The sequence below is a fragment of the Mauremys reevesii genome, linkage group 1, assembly GCF_016161935.1.
Source record: "Mauremys reevesii isolate NIE-2019 linkage group 1, ASM1616193v1, whole genome shotgun sequence".
Classification (NCBI taxonomy): Eukaryota; Metazoa; Chordata; order Testudines; family Geoemydidae; genus Mauremys; species Mauremys reevesii.
The window spans coordinates 306,501,986-306,526,199 of record NC_052623.1 but is presented as its reverse complement, the minus strand read 5'-3'; the positions used below and the strand labels follow the sequence as shown (position 1 = coordinate 306,526,199).

Sequence of the window (24,214 nt, the reverse complement as noted above, 5' to 3'; positions counted from 1 at the left end):
AACAAGGAAGCTGGGGTTGGTGCTGGTCAGTCAGGGGCTGGTGGTTGTAAAGTGGTCTCCATGAGCAACTGCTTAAGGTGAAAGTCTCTTTCTTTCTTAGTATGCGGCTTGAAGGCCTTGCAGATTTTGCAGCACTCTGCCTGATGAGACACTCCCAGACACTGGAGACAGGAGTCGTGGGGGTCGCTGTTCGGCATAAACTTGTGGTACGTGTCGCAACCTTTGAAACCCTGGGCTTGCAGCATTTCCCGCAGTCCAAGTCTGGTGCTGGAACTAGCTTCCAGACACCTGAATACAATGGTATTTAACTAACTGATAACTATCTAAGAACAACTCTAACTAGAAGATTGAAAGGCTAAGGGATCACTCGCAAGCGAGCGAGCGAGCACATTCCAACCCCTCCATGGATGGTAAGACGGAACTGAAGGGGGGGTAATATATATACAGCCATAAGGGCACCACTCTAGGGGGCTCCCCTGTGGTCCTGACGGGAGCTGCTAAGGGAAAAAGGTCTCTGATGTCCGTGCATGTGGCATGCGCACACCTAATTGGAATGGACGTGAACAATCACTCGAAGAAGAATATTTTATTACTATTAGAACCAATAGATTTTTTTCTTATTTTGTTTCGTTTTTCAAAAGGAAATAAATTTATATCCTGAAAACAATGGACAGGTTTCCTATAAACAAAAACACAAGGGCCTAATACTCTTGTAAATCAGCATAGCTCTATTGGTGTCAATGGAACCATTCATCTGAGGATCTGTCCAAGATTTTTAAGCTTTGTTATTAAGCACATATGCAAATCTATTGGGGGAGAGGGGGTTATGAGGTGAAGTGGTAATGTGTGTAATATTTCCTCACGATTAATACTTCTCATAGGAAACATGTCCTATATGCATTTTGGTGAACAATTAAGAGCCCCACTCACAGCTCTCTATCACATCATGTAATCATTCTTAGTAATTAAATATAATAGAGGCAACATTCCATTATATATTTCTGCTTCCAGAAATCTCAGTAAAGTTGCAAAAAGATATCATTAAAAGTGATAAAAACTATTTTAAAAAAAAATCTCGTATTATATCTTTGTAAAAAATTCAGCTGGAGTATTTTGGCAAGATGGCTGAACACAGCATCTGTTATGAGGTTGTATCACAACAAGATATCAGTAACTATAGATGAGAAACTAGTTCCTCTTACACTAGTGATTAATTGCTTTGAAAATCTTGCTTATAATGTGCAGTTTACATTAAAAATATGAACCATGATTGTCAAAACAATATTTTAACACGTAGGAGATGAACACGTCTAAAGGCACATACAGATTGTCAATGGTTATATCACATTTCTTTGAAAACAGAATAACTTCTGTCCTTGTAAACAACTTTGTTCTCACACTTTTAAAGTGAGGTTAGTGCTGACTCAATTATTGCTACATTCACAGTTTAGCAGAATCATAGATAATGTATGAGGTACATTCTACCAGTAGATCTATCTTAATTTCTGTTTTACCCATTTGAGTATGACAGACAACTGAATTATGCAGAATAAAAAAAACGACTAGAAGAGCCAGTAACTCCCATATTCACTAGAACTGGAATGAAAATTAGCAGTGATTAAAAGATCAAAAATATCTTCTTTGCAGGAAAGTGTTTGTATTCTTCATAATATGAACAGTTTCTTCATTTTATCTACACTGGTAAACATTTACCTAGGCATGCTAGGAATAGGTGATTCAAGCAATATTATATTTCTTGCATGAACATCATTCATACATTTTATATATTCCGTCTGTTTGAATTCAATAGTTTTGTGAGTTTGTAGCAAGAATCAACTTCCCTTTGATCTTCTATCATAAATATCTCTTATGCTTTTTGTTAGCTGCTTTATGAACACTTTGTATATTCTTCCACAGTATGTATGCATTGTCTTCTGCAGTTCCAGTTCTAGGGGCTGTAACAGGAAATTAACCAGGTCATCACCAAAGGAATACTAGAGGAGAAAAAAATGAGAAGTGACATTAAGGTCATGTGTAAGCACAATATTCCTTTTTTTTTTCAGAGAAGCAAGAGTGTTATGAAAATGCCTTTCATCATTATTGTGAAACACAAAAGTAACTCCATAAATATGGTTACTTGATGCTCTAAGGCTAGTGAAAACTTTGCTCAGCTTGTTTTGAATACAATATGAAAAAGTCATCATTCAAATATTGCTTAGACAAAATACAAAATCAACATACTAAGCCATACAAGCAAATTCAAAATAAGCTTTAAAGATCTAACATAATTCATGGGTTGTTCACATGATCACATGCCTACTGCATCTCAGCTTTGGCTTAAAAATGTACAATTATCCCAGTCTAAATGCACTTCTTTAAAAAATTAAAATTCTTATTGAGTTACAGTGAATCAACAGCACAATGGATAATCTACAGTACCAATAAAGACAGAACAATTTCATTAAATTGAATGAATGTCAAGCATATATTGTGTTTAACATGAACATAAAGTAAAAATACAATCATTAATTCAGTGTTATAATATTTTTTCTTAAGAGATATGAAAAATTATTTGCAAACCCAATATTTCATAGTATAATAATTGTGCTAATCTTAAAACCATCAGATCAGCATTGTTTTATATACTTTTTGTGGAATATTCATAAACCAAATGGTGTCATAACTAAAAAGGAGATACTTTTTTTCTTTTTGACAATGCTCAAAGGAAACAAAGCATCTTATTTTATGGGAACAAATTTTCTCTCTCTGCAGTGTATTTTCAGACCCTCAAAAGTACTTTTCTTCATTTTTATATCCATATGACAACCTGCAATAAAGCGCCATTAAAATATACTACTGATTTTCGAAGGTCATATACAAGATAGTGTGTTACATTAAAATGTGTATCAACGCTACTTTTTACAGCTCTTCAGTGAATATACTGATGTAGTGATAAATACTTTATTGGAAGCCTTATTTGCAGAATAAAAAAGAATCCATTGTCCTTAGAAGAGAAACTTGCATGCATTTAAAGTGATAACCACATATTAATGTGCCTAGCATACAAAACAGATCACAATATGATACACAAATATTTGTTTTCCAGTGGGCAAAGTATGCCTACAATAAAATTTTAACAATTGTATGATACTATGAACATTGTAAGGTCTTTGGGGCAGGGAATGTCTCCTACTCTGTTTGTATAATGCTTAGCACAATGGAACACCAATCTCTGTTGGTTTGAGGGAACTATCCTAATACAAATAAATATTATATGGTTCTTTATATATTTGTGTTTATCTGTTATAAGACTCAGCATAAGGTCTTTTAATAAATATGCTGCAGTTACAGAATATGTCTTAGATTCCAAGCTGATCATAATCCTTGAATAACCTAAAATGTTAGTTTCAAAGTACAACAAACAATTCTGTTTCTATTTTGTCATAAAACCAAACTTGAAGTCCAGCGGAATTGCAAATCATTTTTAAAGTGTTGCTGTGTTAATTATCTAGAATTGATAAAGGTGAGGTATTATTATAATACAAGAAAAAGTGCAAATGTCCTAAAAATGTTAAACTTTAACAGATGATACATTTTATAAATAATTCTACACAAGTTATGGATGATTGTAGTTTATACAGTTACTTACTTTTTTTATTGCTTCATATATAACCCTAAAAGTTGGTTGTTTATCATCATGGTAAACACCTCTGTTTCCATGAAGAATAAATATTCCTTTTTCTTCAGCTTCCTTACAATTGCTTCCATAAATGCAGTGGTCAGGACGATAATTCCATTGACAGGGAAAGACAAATAGGCTCTCTGTTCAGAAAAATACACAGTATACAGTTCACAACAAAACTCTTCGGGAGAGAACAAAAATGTAATCAGTAGTTTTTCTTGATAAGATAACATCTTGCAGAGATTGTGTTAAAATATTTGTATACAATTATATTTAAAATAATTAGGTGGCATCAATACAATTTAAATCTATTTTGGATTAAATGATCTCAAAATCAACATAAAGAACATTTTTTAAAAGGAATAAGCAAAATGCTATCTGGAATATATCCATTGAAAATTCTGAAAAAGGGCAACATTTTCTGCATTTAGAAACTAAATACAAGATTAATATCTTACAGTTGTAGTGTGAAACAATATCAAAATTAAACAGAGAAAAGGACATACCTGGATTATGAAAAAACATAATATTCAACAGATCTTGATCACCCCATGTTATGTTTAGTTTATATTTTTTAAGCAATGGCATAAGAATTTCTCCCCACTGCAGCCGAGCAGTTGTCATATCATTCTATTAAAAAAACAAACAAACAGAGAAAACATTAGGACCAAGTCACAATAGAAATCAAAGAATCCCAGTAATCTGCTTTTCAAAACTGGAATCTCTGAAATTGCATAGGATTTTTTTTTAAACATGTTTTTCATACTTCATGAAAATTAAATTATATCCAAGTTGAATATGTCTTAAATTATGCCTTGTTTCTCTTGAAAATATTAGGTTAGTCGTTTGTAACTTTATTTTATATGGTAATTAAGAGGAGGAGATGAACAAAGTAGTAATTTTTCATTTGTGATCATGAATTATTTCCCACAGAAAGCGCTTTGGTATACAAACAATACTAAGAAACAAAAAGTACCCTTTGCTATGGATTAATGGAATCAAATACGAAATCTATTCTAATAGAAAATTCTGCAAAAGGCTGTGCAAGATATTTTAAATTGAACTTCAGATCTCCCAGTCTCTCCTCAAAACCCATACCTCAAGCAGTTTTTCTAACATTAGTAAGAGAGAGAGTATTGAACTGGGGCTGAGTTACAGGATGAAAAGATAATTTTTTAAAATTGATTTCAAAACAAAAGTCTTGATTAACTTTAAATTGGCTAAATTTCCCACACAAAAACTGCCGCGAAAGATTTATAAAACAATTGCACAAACGTGTAAAATTAAGGTTTTTCACTGAATCAATCTTATTAAATATTAACTTATAACTAACTCTTAAGTATGGCACCATGACTTGATCTAGAAAAGTAACTACACAAACTCTTCACCTGTAGATTCAAATGAATACTTCAAAGAATTATGCTGACGACGTTGGAGAGTGCGAGAAGACTGTAAAAACTGGGATCACAGAAGAAACAGTCGTGGTTCTGCAGTTAAAGTTGAAATGAATTTTGGATTTAAACCAGGGACGGTTTTGACAACTTGTTATATAAAGAACAAATAGCCTTCCCAAAATTACTAAATGCTAATTACAGAACAAATAATGGAAGGCTAATTACAACTTAAATCAATATGGAACCAGGGGTGATGGCCCCACATGTCATATTTTACGACACTAGTGTAAATCCCAATTGTCAAAGCTCAAACTGGGTCACAATTTTGTATCTAATTGTGATACCTACAAATGACAAAATTTAGACATCTTATTTAGTGTTCCACAGTGTCATTTGTGCCTACAAATTGGAAAATTACTTTGCTGTAATTCATCTTCTCTGAAGGTGTAAGCTAATCAAAAAATCACACTCTTGAACCTCAAATTTCCAGTGTAAGCCAGAGGAGAATTCGCCTAGCTCAGAGGTGTTTAGTTGAATAATGCTGCTCAGATAGACTCTAGATGAGGTGGGCTAGGGTTAAGGCAGGGACTGCAAGCAAGTGAACAGAGAGGCTGGAGAGAGGGAAATAAATCAGCGAGGGTGATGAGCACCCTTACGTTATATGATCGAGCTACAATAGCCTTTCTACTGGTATGTTGATTTCAAGGTTAAAGTAACCTTTGATTACACGCCTAGAACTGAATCTAGATGGAGGAAGAGGTATAGCTGAATTCCTGCCAGTTAAACTTCAGAACAAGAATATGAATACCTAATCTGATACCATGCATATGAATACATGAACAAATGATGGAGAGTGTCATACTCAATAATTAGCTACTGCAGTAGTTTCCAAATTTTTCTGTTTCAGCCACCCATTGGGGATGGATTAGTGAATGAATGTGTTGCCTTCTGTTCCACTCATACAGTTGCCACAGTCTTTCCTTTTTGCCCCCTGTTCATTTAGTCTGATTCTCCCTTTTGGGCCTGTTCATTTTTTCCCCCATGTATTTTTTTTCCTTTTTCTTCTTCCCATTTTTTCTAGCGTGCTTTCATTTATTTTGCTGATTTTTCCTTCCCCACTCACTCCCAGCAGCTCTATTACTCTATCCTGTGGTCCTACTCATCAGATGATATGACACTGAGGGTAAGGGCACTTGTTGAGGCCACCCCCCAGATGAGCTGAAGGACATGGGAACAGAGAAGAGAAGCTTGGATTATAGGCTGCTTGCCAGCTGAATCCGTAGACCTGTACTTCTAAGATGCTCCCACAGTCCTGAATCAGAGCAAGAACAGAGGTGGTGACTTTCCTCAGGCACACTTTGGCCCAACCTTCAACTTGGGAGATATTGACCTACAGCCTTTTTGCCTATACTAGTGAGTTCCTGTTCTCTAAATATGATATTGACCATTCCTGCAAAACTTCAAGATCTTGTATCTTTCATCATACTGCTAAATAGGGATCCCAGTTCAGCAAATGAGGTTCTGGGGACTACGTTTAAGAAACCATGAAGCAAACTAAAGAACAGAACCTCAAAGACTACTGCATTCTTAAGTCCAAAAACATAGTTGCAGAGAGGGTACCTAAAGGTGTGGTGGAAAAGGCTGGTGCATGAGAAGATGGTGCTTGTATAGCAACAAGTCTTTTTCTCAAATAGTTAAGACGAAAACAGGTGAAACAGGCTACTTATGAACAGATAGCAGACTGAACTGTGGGCAAATTACAAGAACAGGTCTCAAAAAAACAAAAAAGAACACATACAGAAGTGGTAGGAAAAAACATAATATGGTAAGAATGAAAAAAAGAGACTTGTTGACTCACCAATTCACCTTCCTGCCAATGCAAAATTCTTCCCAAGGGTATATTTTTAGTGTATTGTTCAGTTGTTTTAGGCTAAGTGTTGAAAAGGTAGATAAGGAATAAGTAAATAGTAAGAGGTCAAGAGGAACTGGGAGGATTAATAAAGGACAAGAAATTTAACAAAATAAAGGGGAGGACTATCTGTAAGAAGATCAAGCTACTTTGAATATGAGCACTATAAAAAAAATAGATGGAATCCTAAACAAAGAACAATAATATTCCAATTTGGACAGAGAAAAAAGGTGGGGAGTGGGATCTGTAGGGACCTAACATTCTCATTATTTGTCCATGAAGGCAGGCAAACAGCATGTTTACACAAATTATACTAATTGAGAGGTCTTGCCAACATCCACAAGCACAGAGATATGGAAAGTTACCTAGTCACATATGAGCAGTAAAAAGATAAGATTAAACACAGAAAAGTAATTTGAAACATTCTCAATAGAAGGGAGAAACACAGAAAGGACTAGATTGAAAAAATATCTATGGATGATACTTAAGTCTGTGAGATTGTCACAGAGGTCACGGATTGCATGACTTTCCATGACCTCTGTGACTTCTGCAGTAGCCAGTGTCCCTGGCTCAGGGTCAGCTTAGACAGCCCCTGTGCCAGGCACATCGGCTGCTGCTGGGGCAGTTTTAGGCCACCACACCCTCCCTCCCCCCAGCAGAAGAGACTGGGTGTGGGAGGAAGCAGGGGGGTGGGGGCACGGGATGGGGTGAGGTGCGCTCTGGGAGGTGCTTACCTGGGGAGTTCCTCGGAAGCGGCGACATCCCCCTCGCTCAGCTGCTAGGTGGAGGTGTGGCCAGGCAATTCTGCGCATTGCATCTGCCCAGGGCACCGCCCCCATAGCTCCTATTGGCTGGGAGAAAGCCAACGGGAGCTGCGGGGGCAGTGCCTGCAGGCAGAGGCAGCATGCAGAGTTGCCTGACCACACCTCCACTTATCAGCTGAGCAAGGGGGATGTTGCCGCTTCCAGGGAGCCCCCCAAGTAAGCGCCACCTAGAGCCCACCTCATCCTGTCCCATGCCCCAATCCCCTGCCCCCTCCCACACCCAAACTCTGCTGTGGGTGGAGATGGGGGAAGAGGCGTGAGCCAGGTAGGAAGCCTGCCGGCCCCACCATATATTTCATGTTATAGCAGTCTTGGATGATGACCCAGCACATGTTGGTCATTTAAAGAACACTTCCACTGTAAATTTGACAAAATGCAAAGATACCAATGTGAAATTTCTAAAGATAGCTATAGCACTCAACTCAAGATTTAAGAATCTGAAGTGCCTTCCAAAATCAAAGAGGGATGAAGTGTGGAGCATGCTTTCAGAAGTCTTAAAAGAGCAACACTCAGATGCAGAGCCTACAGAACCCAAACCACCAAAAAAGGAAGTCAACCTTCTGCTGGTGGCATCTGAATCAGATGATGAAAATGAACATGTGCTGGGCTGCACTGCTTTGGCTCGTTATTGAGCAGAACCCATCATCAGCATGGACGAATGTCCCCTGGAATGGTGGTTGAAGCATTAAGGGACATATGAATCTTTAGCGCATCTAGCATGTAAATATCTTGCAATGCTGGCTACAACAGTGCCATGCAAACACCTGTGCTCACTTTTAGGTGACACTGTAAACAAGAAGCAAGCAGCATTATCTTCTGCAAATGTAAACAAACTTATTTGCCTGAGCAATTGTCTGAACAAGAAGTAGGACTGATTGGACTTGTAGGTTCTAAAGTTTTACATTGTTTTATTTTTGAATGCAGGCTTTTTGGTACATAATTCTACATTTGTAAGTTCAACTTACATGAAAAAGAGATTGCACTTGTATTAGGTGAATTGAAAAATACTATTTCTTTTGTTTTTACAGTGCAAATATTTGTAATAAAAATAAATATACAGTGAACACTGTACACTTTGTATTCTGTGCTGTACTTGAAATCAATATATTTGAAAATGTAGAAAACATCCACAAATATTTAAATAAATGTTATTCTATTATTGTTTAACAGCGCAATTAATTGCGATTAATTTTTTTAAAATCGCTTGACAGCCCTGGTTAGTAGAATTACTGATGGTGTCTAAATGCTAGAAATGCTTGGGGGAGAAAATTATTCGGGACGAAGTGGAGAAACCTGCCATCCATTCTCTCCTTCCTTTGACAAGAATTGGAGTTGAAGGGCAAAGGTGTGGGAAACAAGAAAAAACCTTGGATGGAAAAAAACTGATTGGGGGAATAGGTTAATAGCATATTAAATGATCCAATTCTCTAATCATTTGTTAGTTTTCTCTAAATCCTTCCAATTTATTTAATTTTTCTAGTACAGAGCTTTATAGAAATGAACAGAATCTTCAAAGTATGGCCTCAGATTTATCTCCATTCTTTTTGCCAGGATAACTCTGCGTATCCAAAAAAAATTAAACTTTTGGAATACTACATTGCAAATTCATCTAATGTTCCATTTACTGTCACATTCAGGTTTTTTTCCTCAATTATATCTGCTTGCATTTTTCCAAACCAAGTAACTATTTTCTGTCCATGTTTCTAATCTCTTTAGGTAACTTTGTTTTATTTTCCCTCATCAGTGGTGTTTGCTGCACTCCCAATTTAGTATCTCTCCACACTACAAAATTATGTCAACCAAATTTACATCAGCATACAGCCACCAGAGTTATTAAATTGCTTGTTTTTGCACACTTGGCTCCTTTAGTCGGTGGTGCGCATCCTCATCAGGAGCACTTGTATCGATTGTCTTGTCAGCATGGGGCATTGTGGGAGTTCCTGAAAGGAATTAACAGTCAACATAAAGAACACAGTGTATACACTCACACTGCATTGACCTAATTACATTGACTGTGACTGAGGAAGGTGATGCTACTAAATCAGCATAAAGAGGCACTTACATTGGCAGGAGCGGGGAAGTGAAGTTTTGGATATTAGGCCACTTGAGTAAACTGGATTGTAAACAGCTGTGGCCAATTGCACAGCTAGGTCAACACAAGGCAACTTAACCTGGTCTATACTCAGGCCTAACCCTGAGTATAGACCAGACTGGAGAGCTGTCGATGTACAATCACACTCATGGGATGGATCCCACAGCAGCTTAAGCTTCTGGAAAGCCAAGTCAATAGGGATGCATAAGTGTAATCTAACAGGATATTGGGCCTTGCGGCACATACACAGACACCAGAGTGCAACTTATGGCCCTGGGGCCCTTTAAAACTGGAAGCTGTTAGTTGCAGGGTACATACTTACTCCTAGTAATGGGACCTACAGGAAAATACTCAAATGCTTCCTGCCTCTTAGGCAAGGCAACAAACAGGAGAGACCAAGATAAAGTAAAGGGTTCTCTGTACCTGTCAGTCAAAGTCTGAGATGGGGGACACCTACAGGGAGCAGATGCCAACTTGGAGGTAGTGGGAGAGCCTCAGCTTGGAAGGACTGTGAAGCTGTGGAAGAAGGGCTGAATAGTGGTCAGGAAAGGCTACTAAAGGTGATGGTAAGGTAATAAGGTAATAATTGGAGATATACCAATCTCCTAGAACTGGAAGGGACCTTGAAAGGTCATAGAGTCCAGCCCCCTGCCTTCACTAGCAGGACCAATTTTTGCCCCAGATCCCTAGGTGGCCCCCTCAAGGATTGAACTCACAACCCTGGGTTTAGCAGGCCAATGCTCAAACCACTGAGCTATCCCTCCCCCGCTGAGCTATCCCCTGAGCTATCCCTCCCCCTTTCCAGCTTCTCTCCCTTCCCAGCTAGTAGAATCAGGGAAAGCCTCATATTACTCTGAGTTTATCTGACCTTGGTCTGCATTTTTTGTTATTTAAATAAACAAGAACCCTTATGTAGGGTTTGGGACTAGATGGTCAGTTGTTGGGATCTTCATGTCCCCTCATAATGCAGAATATTTGATGCCCAAGTTATTGTGTAAGTGCAGCCCCCATTCATCTCCATTCCTTGGCCTGAACTGCAAGTTTCAGGTGTATAGCAACCTATGAAACAGAAGGAAAGTGGGCTCTTCTTCCTTATCTTCCTGCATCCACAGGTGTACTGGGCATCCACCAATTTCCACTATTTATGTTAGTCTTGGTGCTGGTTTGTTCTGAGTTTCAAGCTGATGGATCTGGCTTCTCTCTCTATTGTTCTGCATAACGTCTCTCTAGGCAAACTTCTTTTTCTTTCCAGTTGATGGTCCATGTTATCATCACTTGCCATGGAAATCAAGTTGGTGGCATACTTAAAGTGTGTCCTAAATATGTCCATCGTTGTCTTTTTACTTGTGTCTATTTGATATTTTAAATTGGTTTGCTCTACTTAGAATTTCTGATGTTGCAAAAGAACTCCTTCTGATGGTCTCTGAACATCTACCATAAGCATTTACTTTGGAATTAATTGATCTTATCAATTTCTGTTGTACATATCTATGACTCTGCTCCATAAAAGAAGACAGACATGATACCAGTATTAAAAAAAAAAAAAAAGTACTTGTGTGTCAGTACTTGGGATCCTTTTCCAAATCTTTACGAAAGTTGTTGCTGCTTTTGATATTAATTGCTTGATATCTAACATGGTATCACCATCATTGCACATCTCATTCCCTAGACAGGTAAAATGACTTCTTATTTCTAGTTTTTCTTCATCCACTCTGTTACTTTGGGGACACTAAATAACCATATATTTTGTCTTCCCCTTTATCAATAAATAAACCAAGTTGTTTTGCCAAGATAGAAGGTTTGGTTCTGGACGGTGAGCAATGACTGTAAATTTTTGACAGATTTAACTAGGTTGCTGCACAATTAAGGCTTCAGGAACAAACAGGGTCTTACTAAAAACTGGTTCACCTCCACCCAGGAAAGCAAAATGGGGTAGACACCTTCCTTAGCAAAAAGACGGTTACTTACCTTTGTAACTGTTGTTCTTCGAGATGTTTTGGTCATATCCATTCCAATTAGGTGTGCGCGCGCCGTGTGCAAGTTCGTCGGAAGATTTTTACCCTAGCAACACTCGGTGGGTTGGCTGGGTGCCCCCTGGAGTGGCGCCACTATGGCACTGGATATATACCCCAGCCGACCCACCCGACCCTCAGTTCCTTCTTGCCGGCTACTCCGACAGTGGGGAAGGAGGGTGGGTGTGGAATGGATATGAGCAACACATCTCGAAGAACAACAGTTACAAAAGGTAAGTAACCGTCTTTCCTTCTTCGAGTGCTTGCTCATATCGATTCCAATTAGGTGATTCCCAAGCCTTACCTAGGCGGTGGGGTCAGAGTGAGATGTTGCAGAGTGCAAAACTGCTGAGCCAAAGGCTGCATCATCTCTGGACTACTGGACCAGAGCACAATGTGAAGCAAAGGTGTGGACTGAAGACCAGGTAGCTGCACGACATATCTCCTGGATAGGTACATGAGCCAGGAAGGCGGCAGATGAAGCCTGAGCCCTGGTAGAGTGTCTGTTGAGGTGGCTCGAGGGTACATGAGCCAAGTCGTAACAAGTACAGATACACGTCGTTACCCACGATGAGATCCTCTGGGATGAGACAGGTAGACCCTTCGTTCTGTCTGCCACTGCGACGAAGAACTGGGGCGTTTTACGAAACGATTTTGTCCGCTCGATATAAAATGCGAGCGCTCTACGGACGTCCAGGGAGTGCAATTGTTGCTCCCGTCATTATGAGTGCGGCTTCGGGAAGAAGACCGAAAGGAAGATATCCTGGTTGACATGGAATGCCGAAACCACTTTAGGGAGGAATGCCGGGTGTGGTCATAACTGCACCTTGTTCTTGTGGAACACAGTATACGGTGGGTGCAGCGTTAGAGCACGAAGCTCGGAAACTCGTCTGGCCGATGTAATGGCTACGAGAAAAGCGGTCTTCCAGGACAGATATAGCAACGATCATGTTGCCAACTGCTCAAATGGGGGAGACATAAGTCTGGTTAGAACCAGGTTGAGGTCCCATGTTGGGGCGGGGCGTCGTACCTGTGGGTATAGGCGCTCCAGGCCCTTAAGAAATCTAGAGACCACAGGGTGTGAGAACACGGAGCGGCCACTCCCCCCTGGATGGAAGGTAGAGATGGCCGCCAAGTGCACCCGCAAGGAAAATACCGCCAGACCCTCCTGTTTGAGAGACCAGAGGTAATCCAAGATGGTTGGGATCGAGGCCTCAGCGGGGGTAACACTGTGTGTCCCGCACCAGCAGGAGAAACGCTTCCATTTGGCCAGATACGTTGACCGGGTGGAAGGCTTCCTGCTACCCAGGAGTACTTGCTGTACTGAGGCAGAACAACGCAACTCTGACTGGTTTAGCCATGCAGCAGCCACACCTTGAGGTGAAGGGCCTGCAGGTCTGGGTGGCGAAGTCTGCCATGGTCCTGCGTTATGAGGTCTGGGTGGAGTGGCAGGGTAATCGGGTTGACTAGTGACAGATCGAGCAGAGTGGGGTACCAGTGCTGCCTAGGCCACGCTGGAGCAATCAAGATTAGGTGCGCTCTGTCCCTGCGGAGTTTTAGCAGGACCTTGTGAACCAGCGGGAACAACGGGAAGGCATAAAGCAGCCGGTTTGTCCACAGCATCAGGAATGCGTCCGAGATCGACCCTGGTGAGAGGCCTTGGAAGGAGCAGAACATCTGGCATTTCCTGTTCTCGCAGGAAGCAAACAGGTCTATGTGGGGAAATCCCCACCTCTGGAAAACTGAATGAATAACATCCGGGCGTATCGACCACTCGTGGCAGAGGAATGACCTGCTCAGTTGATCCGCCAGAGTGTTCCGAACCCCCGGGAGAAAGGACGCTACCAGGTCTATCGAGCGGGCTATACAAAAGTCCCAGAGTCTGATGGTCTCCTGATAAAGGGGGGAAGATCGAGTCCCTCCCTGTTTGTTTATATAGTACATGGCCGTTGTGTTGTCCGTAAACACTGAGACACCACGGCCTTGTGTAATGTTGCAGGAACGTCTGGCACGCTAGGTGGACTGCTCTCAGTTCTCGGACATTTATGTGCAGCGTCAGCTCCTGAGGTGACCAGAGGCCTTGCGTACGAAGGCTTCCGAGGTGCGCGCCCCAGCCGATAGAAGACGCGTCCATCGTCAGGGACACTGAGGGCTGAGGTGGATGGAATGGTAGCCCTGCACACACCAGGGAGGGAGTCAGCCACCAGTTTAGAGAGCCTAGAGTGCTCGGGGGAATGGTGACTATTGTGTCTATTGAGTCCCTGCTCGGGCGGACTATTGTGTCGAGTTGAGCCAAGTTTGTAACGGACGGACGCGGAGCCTGGCGTGCTTGGTTACGAATGTGCATGCAGCCATGTGACCCAAGAGACCGAGACAAGTGCGAACTGAGGTCGTCGGGAAATTCTGCAGACCGCGGATGATTGTTGCCATTGCTTGAAACCGCGGCTGTGGTAAGCAGGCCCTGGCGAGATTGGAGTCTAGGGTCGCTCCTATGAAGTCTAACCTCTGTGTGGGAACCAGAGAGGACTTCTCTATATTGATCACCAGGCCTAGACGAGAGAATAGGTCCCTGACGATGCCCACATGCTGAGTGACTTGTGTCTCGGAGGTTCCCCGGATGAGCCAATCGTCTAGATACGGAAACACGTGTATCCGACGTTGGCGGAGATATGCAGCGACCAGGGCCATGCACTTCGTGAAAACCCTTGGGGCTGTGGAAAGGCCGAAGGGCAGGACCGTGAACTGGAAGTGCTGATGGTCGGCTACGAAGCGGAGGTACCTCCTGTGCGGAGGAAAAATGGTGATATGAAAATATGCGTCCTTCATATCGAGGGCGGCATACCAATCTCCAGGATCCAAGGACGGGATAATGGTCCCCAGGGATACCATACGGAACTTCAACTTTACCATAAACTGGTTGAGTCCTCGCAGGTCGAGGATGGGTCTGAGACCACCCGTTGACTTGGGGATCAGGAAATAATGGGAGTAAAACCCCTTGCCCTTTTCGTTCTTTGGCACCTCCTCTATAGCCCCCATGGCGAGGAGCGACCGCACCTCTTGCAAGAGGAATTGCTCGTGAGAGGGGTCCCTGAAGAGGGACGGGGTGGGGTTGAAACAAATTGGAGGTGGTATCCATATTCCACCGTGCGTAGGACCCAGAGATCCGAGGTTAACTGGGACCACACCGGGAGGAAGTAGGCGAGACGGCTGGAGAAGGGAGGAGAAGGATCCTGGCCTGTAATTGGTATGCTGTCCTCGGGCGCACCTTCAAAAGTTAGAATCATAGAATTCAAGATCAGAAGGGACCATTATGATCATCTAGTCTGACCTCCTGCAAGATGCAGGCCACATAAGCCGATCCACCCACTCCTTAAGCAAGCGACCCCTGCCCCATGCTTCGGAGGAAGGCGAAAAACCTCCAAGGCCACTGCCAATCTACCCTGGTTTTTCAATATTTCAATATTTCTACCAGTTCAGTCTGAAGCTGAGCATTAGTAATTTTCTTCCGCATTTTCATTATTTGGATAATAGCCTCCTGGGTTCGTAACTACGAGTAGCTAGGGAAGTGGAGGTCAGCTAAGCCGCGCTCCACTGTTCCAACGACCGACACGGGCGGTAAGAAGGAACTGAGGGGCGGATGGGGCGGCAGGGGTATATATCCGGTGCCATAGTGGCGCCACTCCAGGGGGCGCCCAGCCGACTCACCGAGTGTTGCTAGGGTAAAAATCTTCTGACGAACGTGCATGCGGCGCGCGCACATCTAATTGGAATCGATATGAGCAAGCACTCGAAGAAGAACTCTAGTTTCTCATGCTGCACTGGTGGTTTCAGTACACAGACATGTCAGACGTTGAGGATGTGTTTTCCTATCTTAATCTTCCAAACACTAATGTGACTAAAATTGGGTCAGCCATAGCTTAAGGGAATTTTTGTGCAACTCTTTTCCATTAAGTTAATATTCCAAGCAGTGAGTGAGCATCCATGTGACCTCACCTCAAAAGATTCACTTTGAAGACATGTTGGATAAAATTAGGACACTTTTTGGTTCACCATGCTAATTAATTAATTGAAGTAAACAAAACTACTGTTTCACATACTATTTTGGTGCTCGGTCTCAAGAGTATGCCATTAAATTCAGTTGTCCAAAAAGAAAATACAAATCCCTCTACTGATAGAAGGATGCTGTTACAAATGACATGACATTCTTAAACACACTCAGGGGCTGGAGATCTTCAAATGGAAGAAAGCAGAATTGGAAATGCCAACTGTCCAATGTGAGTCTCAAATACTTTTTCAGGAAAAGAATATGGGTTGCACATGCAAGCACCTTCAAGTCCACCTATACCTAGAAAACTCCCTGATCCACTGCTAGCAGCATGGATCTGCAAAATTTCATTTTTAATCTGACATTTTAGGAACCAGTTCACCCACTTAACATCCAAAAATATATACCTTTTCTAAAAATGGTCTGCTGCCTCCTTCTTTGAGGCCACAAAAGATATAGAATAACCCTCCCCTCAACATCACTGTTCATCAAGAGAAGGCCCTCAACCCCCAGAACTGGGAAGTTGTGCATAGCAAAAAGCCAGTTCTAGTCTGGGAAAGGAAAAGATGAAGGGAACAGAGAGATTCTTGCAATACTGAGGAGGTGGCTTTTCCCAGGCAGAAAAGAAAATGAGAGATTGTCGTCCTACCCAAATGCACAGATGAAGAAAGCTGATAGTCCCTAAACACCAGAGGACTCAGGCTGAAAAAGAAAGCTTGGACTTACTCCCAGGGAGACAGAAGTCACACCAGCTCCTAAAAACTGGAAAAAGGTTTATACTTGGAGGGAATCTACTGACTGTGAAATAATATTTTCATGAGGAAGAGAGTTTAGAAGCTTCTTTGCTGGTAAATTCGTTCAGAAATATTACCTGACAAATGAGAGAGCCCTGTCTAAAGTGACATGCTGTAATATAGAGCTTAGAAGATACAGCCCAACCACCAAACTATAATGCTCAGCCAAATCCATAATGCTCAGCTGCAAAGATCACCTTCCTTCAGACTATGCTGAATAAGGCAGGAATAAAAGTGGAGAAAGCTGAGGGAACTGCTCATAGTAGGCAATACCTCGATGGTGAATGGTTATTACCCTGCCTTTCAGAGTAAGCAAGGAACCCAGAATTTGCATTGTTGCTGATCAAGCCATATACATGAGTTAAGCCTTTTTTGACTAAATGAAACATACATACTTGCAATTATATAAGAATTACCTATGAACAAAGTTCTAGTACTTCAACAGAGTTGGCAGAAACTGGAAATTTAGCAGGAACATACTTCCTAGGCAAACATGTAGGTTAAAACTTCCAAAAGCTCCCAAAGTGCCTACGTTAGTTTTGAAAACGGAACTTAAGTGTCTAGTGACTTTAGTTCTGTTGAACATTTTAACTAACTTCTAAGGAACAGATGTGCTTTTTAGCGGTTTGGTAAAAGATAGTTGGGATTTGGCTGAATTCTGACTTAAATATTAACTTCAAGCATGTGCATTGCTTTCTGTTTTTATGGGAAACAAATATGCCAATTAATACAATATGTACATGTGACGGGTTGGATCACAGAACCTCCCTTGGGAGCTGCCACCTGATGTGCCAAGACTACTTCTGCCCCTGCTTTCCTGCCCTGTCAGCTTAGGACTTAGTGTTCTGCCTGGTTTGAGCCAGACTTGCTACCTTGCAGTCACTGTCCTTTGTTCCAGTTTCTTTCAGGTATCTTTGGGGGTGGAGAGGCTCTCTCTTTAGCCAGCTGAAGACAAAAGGAGGGGTCTCCCCTGTGCTTAAATAGACTTTTTCTTGTGAGTGGAGACCCCCTCCTCCCTCCTATGCAAAGTCCAGCTACAAAATGGAGTATTGGAGTCACCCGGGCAAGTCACATGTCCATGCATGACTGAGTTCCTTACCAGCTAAGCCACATTCCTGGGAAAGTCCAGATGTGGATTGGTGTCTCCAAGTTCATTGTTGGCTCAAGTGTTTCTTGCTGGGGTACTTACTGAAAATATTCTTTTCTCAGGAAGCTGACCAACTGCTTCACTACAGCCTACTTAGAATGAAACAAGTATGCAGCCAATATTCATAACTTCGAATACAAAAATGATACATGCATACAAATAGGATTAATAGATTCAGTAGATCATGACCTTTACAGAGATATGTTACATGGCATATGTAGCATAAAACACATTATAGTTATTTATACACACACACACAGGGGCATATTTCCATAAAGCCTTATGAGTGGCACCGTCACAGTACATATGTAAGTAAAACTGCAGAGGAAATTTATAATGAACAGATACTCTCAACTTATTAAGAACATAAGAACGACCATACTGGATCAGACCAAAGGTCCATCCAGCCCAGTATCCTGTCTTCCAACAGTGGCCAATGTCAGGTGTTTCAGAGAGAATGAACAAAATAGGTAATCATCAAGTGATCCATTCCCTGTCGCTCATTCCCAGCTTCTGGCAAACAGACACTAGGGACACCACTGATGCTTAAGAAAGTTGAGTGGAATTTCATTTTTAGTAGGTGTGGATGTGGTATGATCTGCGACTCCACACACCAAAGGAGGCAGGGCTGCAAAGGAGTACTACCTTATCCCAGACGGTGTGGTGACTGATGGTGATTCATTACTTACATTTTGCTAGCACTTAAAGCTCCAACCAGGATTAGGCCCCGTTGTGCTAGGCATTGTATGAACAAAAGATGATCCTGCCCCAAAGAATTTACAATATAAAAAAACCTGACAAGACACACTTTTTGCTTATGGCAAAAAATTCATCAGCATTTTGTCAAAAATAAAGTACATTCCCCCCCCCCCATTTTCCCTCCTTCACATACCACCACAACCCTTTAACATCCCCTCCCTCTCCAGCTATCACAGTTAACCTATGAAAAAGTGCATACAGATGAGGCAAGATCTCTTGTCCAACTGCACAAATTGAACAAGAAATGTTTTCTACTGCTGTCTAGCAAATTACATGATAGAATTTACTTGTTTTCTATTTTTCTTTTAAATTTCTTTATTAAAGTCTAAAATAAAAATACATTAAAAGAATATTAACATTGCACAATCAGGTACTTATAAATCAGAAAGGAAAAGATATAATGTTTCTCATTCAACTTTTACTCTGCCCCTCTTATGCATATGCCCTACTATTCAGTTTCCAATTACATGGTCACATGCTTTTTTTTTCTACAGACCCCCTTTCTTATTCAGTGCAGGTTTGGCTGGCATGCAGTTTATAGGGCATGGGACCACACAAAGAATGATGAAGATAAAAAGTAAATACTTAATTGTTATCTCCTTCCCTAGCTCTAGACATTGTTTGCACCAAATTAGTTGGAATCTTGCAGAAAAACAAAACAAAACATTGCAATTGAAAACTATTGTAATGCACTTGCAAAGGACAAGAGGCAAAGTTGGGAGGGTAACCTTAACTTTGTCATCACCTGATTAATGCTTCTCTACACAACTGTAACTTTCTTTTAATGCAATTTATTGTAGTGACTAAATGGAGAGAGTAAACCTTAGCTGAGCCTCAAAATGTTATTGTGTCCTCCAAGGTCTAGTCATTACTATTCCGCCCCCCCGCCAGTTACCGTAACTTATTCCACCGTGTGATGGGGTAAACAAGCTCCACACTGGGGAACAAGAGATTAAGAGATTTTGGGCCCAGCCAGACCTGCCCCACCACACCTGCAGTAAATGCTCCACCAAGGGAAACAGCTCGTTTGGGTGGCAGAGATGGAAGTGAACAGACCTGCAGCCCACAGCTCCAGAAGTGCAGAACAGAGGGAAGCTAAAGTCTCTGACACGGCTGCCCAAAGGGGCCCTCCTTGAGGGAATGCAGGACCTATCCCAAAAACAATAAGACAGGGAAGTAACTCCCTCTCCTCTATTTGTGGACACTGCACCCCATATTCTTCATAGAGATATTATGATATGATATGATTATGACATAATCATAATGTATCTTATACATAGTCACATGAGGTATCATTGAAAAGGTTATGATTTACTGAATATGGTTATCCTATTTGAATGCATGTATCATTTTTGTATCTGAAGTTAGGAATGTTGACTATATATCTGTATTACAAATGGGTTTATACCTGGGGAATGCCCACTAGGCAGAATGCACTAGATGGCTGGCTGGGAAGGATCCATTCAGGTTAAAGGGCCATTAGGAGAAAACAATATGCCTTTGAAGTTCATCTCCCATTGGGGAGGCTTCCTGAGGATTCTACAAACAGCCTCTGACTCATGGCTGCTATGACACTACAGGCACATGTGACCAGGTCACCTGGTGCTGGACTCCATCTTGAGATACCAGTGTTTTTCCACTGACTCAAAGCTTGGTTCCCATGCCAAACAAAGGGTTCCCACCATATTCAAAAGCTATTTAATGCAGGAGAGTAACATCATCCTGGTTCTTCACTGACTCCCCATCCAAAGAGACTCTTGGAAAACATCTAAGGAACAGAGAGAGACTGAACTGGGAAAAGTGCTGGATCCAGGGCTAAAAGGATTTTTAGCCTGTGAATGAAACACCTGGGGATTCCAAGCTGTAAGTTAGTGCAGCTTGCCTGTTAAGAATCTGCTGCCTACTTGGATCATCATTTAGAGTGAGAATCTGCTATTCATATCCAATCTCTTTAGTATATTAAGCTTAGTTTTTGTGTTTTGTTTATTTGCTAGGCAGTCTGCTTTGATTTGTTTGCTATTCCTTATAATCACTTTAAATCTATCTTTTGTAGTTAATAAACTTGTTTCTGTTTGTCTAAAACAGGGGTTGGCAACCTTTCAGAAGTGGTGTGCCGAGTCTTCATTTATTCACTCTAATTTAAGGTTTCGCATGCCAGTAATACCTTTTAATGTTTCTAGGAGGTCTCTTTCTCTAAGTCTATAATATATAACTAAACTATTGTTGTATGTAAAGTAAATAAGGTTTTAAAAATGTTTAAGAAGCCTTCATTTCAAATTAAATTAAAATGCAGATCTCCCCGGACCGATGGCCAGGACCCAGGCAGTGTGAGTGCCACTGAAAATCCGCTCGCGTGCTGCCTTCGGCACACGTACCATAGGTTGCCTCCCCTGGTCTAAAACCTGTGTGTGTGGAAATCATAACTCCAGGCAGAAAGCTGGGGGTAAGGGGGGGTGAATTTGATGATCTTGGCTGTACAGTTTTCTGTGCAGTGCAAGACAGTATAACTTTGGGTTTACACTTCCGAGGAGAGTATGTGCCTTTGGAACTGGGAGGAGCCCTAGCTGTGCCTTCCTATGCAGGGGCTGGTTAAAGAACCTGTGTGCATGTAACTGCAGCTGGGTATGTCCCTACCTGTATGTGTGCTGGTAGAAGTACAGGCTGGACCCTGGGAGGGCTTGGCAGGCTGGTCACAGCAGTACAGTGTAAAGGGAGCCCAGGCTGGTGGATGGGGGGCTCGGTGGTACCCCAGTTCCATGTGGCACCCCAGGGGGAACCTATCAGAACCCCCTCTTACTTATTTGATTTGAACTTCCCCAACAGGGGGAAAGCCTTGGACTAAACTGACTCAGGGGAAAGGGAGGAGACAAGAGGAAGTGACCCAGGGAAGACAGCCTTAAGCAGCCTCAGCTGCCAGACCCAAAGGGCCCTGGGTCGGAGCCCAGTGGAGTGGGAGGGCCCAGGCTCCCCTCCCCACAATCCCACTGCTAGTCATGGATTGAAGCCTTGACCACTAGGCCATGCTTCCCAACCAAACCCCGAGTGAGGACCATTACAGCCCATGACATTTAGATGTGTAATATTATATTGTATATGGATAGCTATACTTCTGGGCCCTGAAGCCTCACAGTATCAGAATTCCCAATGATGATTTTGAAAAATTTGTTTTGGCCATTTACTTGGCTAATACCAGCAAAACAGAACTGGCCTCCTCAAACTCTCCTCCATCTTTTTCCATCTCAGGAGTCTTCCCTCCTCATTGCCATTAATGTTCCAACTGCTACATGTCCTTCCCTGGCCACCCAGATTGCATCTGGCAAACTCACAAATGTACTCTTCATTTAACAGAAGACATATCCTCACTCTCTTCCTTGCTGATTAAGCAGTTAGGCGTTTTAAAGGGAGATGTGACAATGGCCAACAGTGAATATGCAAACCAAATTTTAGATTGCAGTTTAAAAGGATATTTGAATGGTTAAAAATCTAATAAAACCGATTGATTAACTTTTTGGTAACTACTGAAGAAAAACGTCAGAGTTCCAATTTGGGATTTTTCATGCACTTAGCTGTCCTTCATGGACAAGGATACAAAATTTCAATGCTCAAGAAATGTACACATAAATAAATCATCTGTATTGGGCATCTATATTAAGTTAGATGCTCAAGTCAATGAGAGTTTTGCCTGAATAAGGACTTGAAGGTTTGGCTTTCTGTTCCTACTTAGTAAGGAGAATATTAAAATCAGAATATACTTTCATTTGTAGCACTTGATATAGAGCTTTTAATCTGAAAGCTTCAGAGCACTTTATAAAGGTGGGTAAGAATTCTCTCTACATGTGATTATTGTCAGACAGAGTGGGTAGTTTAGGTACCGAAAGACCAAGCAACTTGCCCAAGGTAACACAAATGTTTAATAGCAAAATTAAAAACTTCATCTCCAGCCCCATGTTCTAGTCCGTAGGCAACAAAATAACTTGAAAAACATTAAAAAAAATTGTACCTCACCAGTATTTTTTACTCTTTGATAACTTAGGGCTAGCAGAATGGACTCCCCCTTAAAATAAAGTGAAATAAAATTCTAGGACAAAGAATGTCCACCAGAAATTAACAATAGGGCTGAAGTTATCATTTATTGTAAAAAACTGTTCTCAGGACAAGTGCCCTCTCTTCAGCTGTAACTACATATGGCACCACTTCTGTAATACTGTTTTTCAAGCATATATCACTGATTTGAAAGTTTTCCCATATATTCTTTCAGCTGTTGTATACTTTGCTTTAATAAAAATTTCAAATTCTGTAGTTATACAACTGGTTAGAATACAAAAGCAAAGTTGAAAAGAGAAATAAGTCATCTTAATGATTTAGATGTTGATGAAACAACTCAATCACCATTACTTAATTTAACTGAATGATCTTTTGAAAGTAAAGATTAAAATTAAGAAATAATGTAGCATATGGCACTAAAGGAGTCACAATGCCCTAATAAGTAATCTAATAGCACCACCTCCTGGTCATATTACCATGCACACATACTCGAAGGCTGAAAACATTCTACTTGCTGTTAATTTTGCCACATACAAAAATTGCATAAATCATTTTCTCAAAGATATAGGTATACTGAGAAATAAAGGTAAATTAAAATATCTACTGACAAATATAACTTGCTGCAAAAGACTGGGAATTATTAACAAGCAAACATTTTGCCAGAATTCACGAAACTGAGCAAACCAGTTTTTAGTAAAAGTCACAAATTCCGTTTTTTTAAAAACATCCCTGCAACTAAAAGTGAACTTGTGCGCTTCTTAAATAAAACTTATTTTTATGCAATATTCTGAACCCAGAACAAGAGAAAAATGTACTGGAAAAGAGCATTATTTTTCAAAATTGATGTTCATTATTTGAAACTATGTTTCCTCACAATTTGAATGAAAAAAGGTGAATGCTGACAAATCAACCAAAGCAGCATACGTACCTTGAAATACTTTCTTCTTATACGGGTCATATTCATTAGCATTACTCCAGAATTTATTCCAGTTATTCCATAATATGGGTGTCTAGCAAAGCGATTATACCATCCAATACGAGGTTCCTCGTGTTCTGGTGCCATTGCAGCAATTTGTGTGGAATTAAATTTTTTCAGAAAAGACCAAATATCATCAACAGGTCTCAAAAACAGGATGTCAGTATCAACATACAGTAACGAATCCACATCTTTGAGGATTAACTGTGAAGAAAAGAAGTTAAAATCAAACTGTAGGTGATCCATGAAGTAACTGTTTTGCTTTTTTATAGCTTACTTTGACAAAAAAAAGTTCTTTGGAAACCATTCACTCCCATGCACCCCTTGCCCTTACAGAGTTGTTTACTTTATATATTTTCAGGAGCCAATGAATTCACTTCAGACAGATAGTTTACAAATGTACAAATTCTTTTATTACACATAATAAGAATAGAAAGAAACTGAAACCTGATGTAGAACAGTTTAAGACATTGGTGTACCATGCAACTGAAAATGCAACTTTTTTCTTTAGTACATTGCTACTAAGGAGAAAAAAT

The 24,214-nt window shown here is 41.0% G+C and overlaps 1 protein-coding gene across 3 annotated transcripts in view; it reads right to left on the bottom strand.

The window, feature by feature from the left end:
* Positions 1–560: 560 nt before the first annotated feature.
* Positions 561–24,214, bottom strand: part of GXYLT1 (glucoside xylosyltransferase 1) — a 75,931-nt gene continuing 52,277 nt past the window's right edge. For all 3 annotated transcript variants that reach the window (XM_039505542.1, XM_039505549.1, XM_039505559.1), the window contains 4 exons: positions 23,631–23,882; positions 4,189–4,312; positions 3,650–3,822; positions 561–1,994 (listed from right to left, as the gene is read on the bottom strand). In XM_039505542.1, the coding sequence (XP_039361476.1) occupies positions 1,833–1,994; positions 3,650–3,822; positions 4,189–4,312; positions 23,631–23,882 (711 nt within the window). In that variant the 3' untranslated portion in view covers positions 561–1,832. The remainder of the gene's footprint in view (positions 1,995–3,649; positions 3,823–4,188; positions 4,313–23,630; positions 23,883–24,214) is intronic.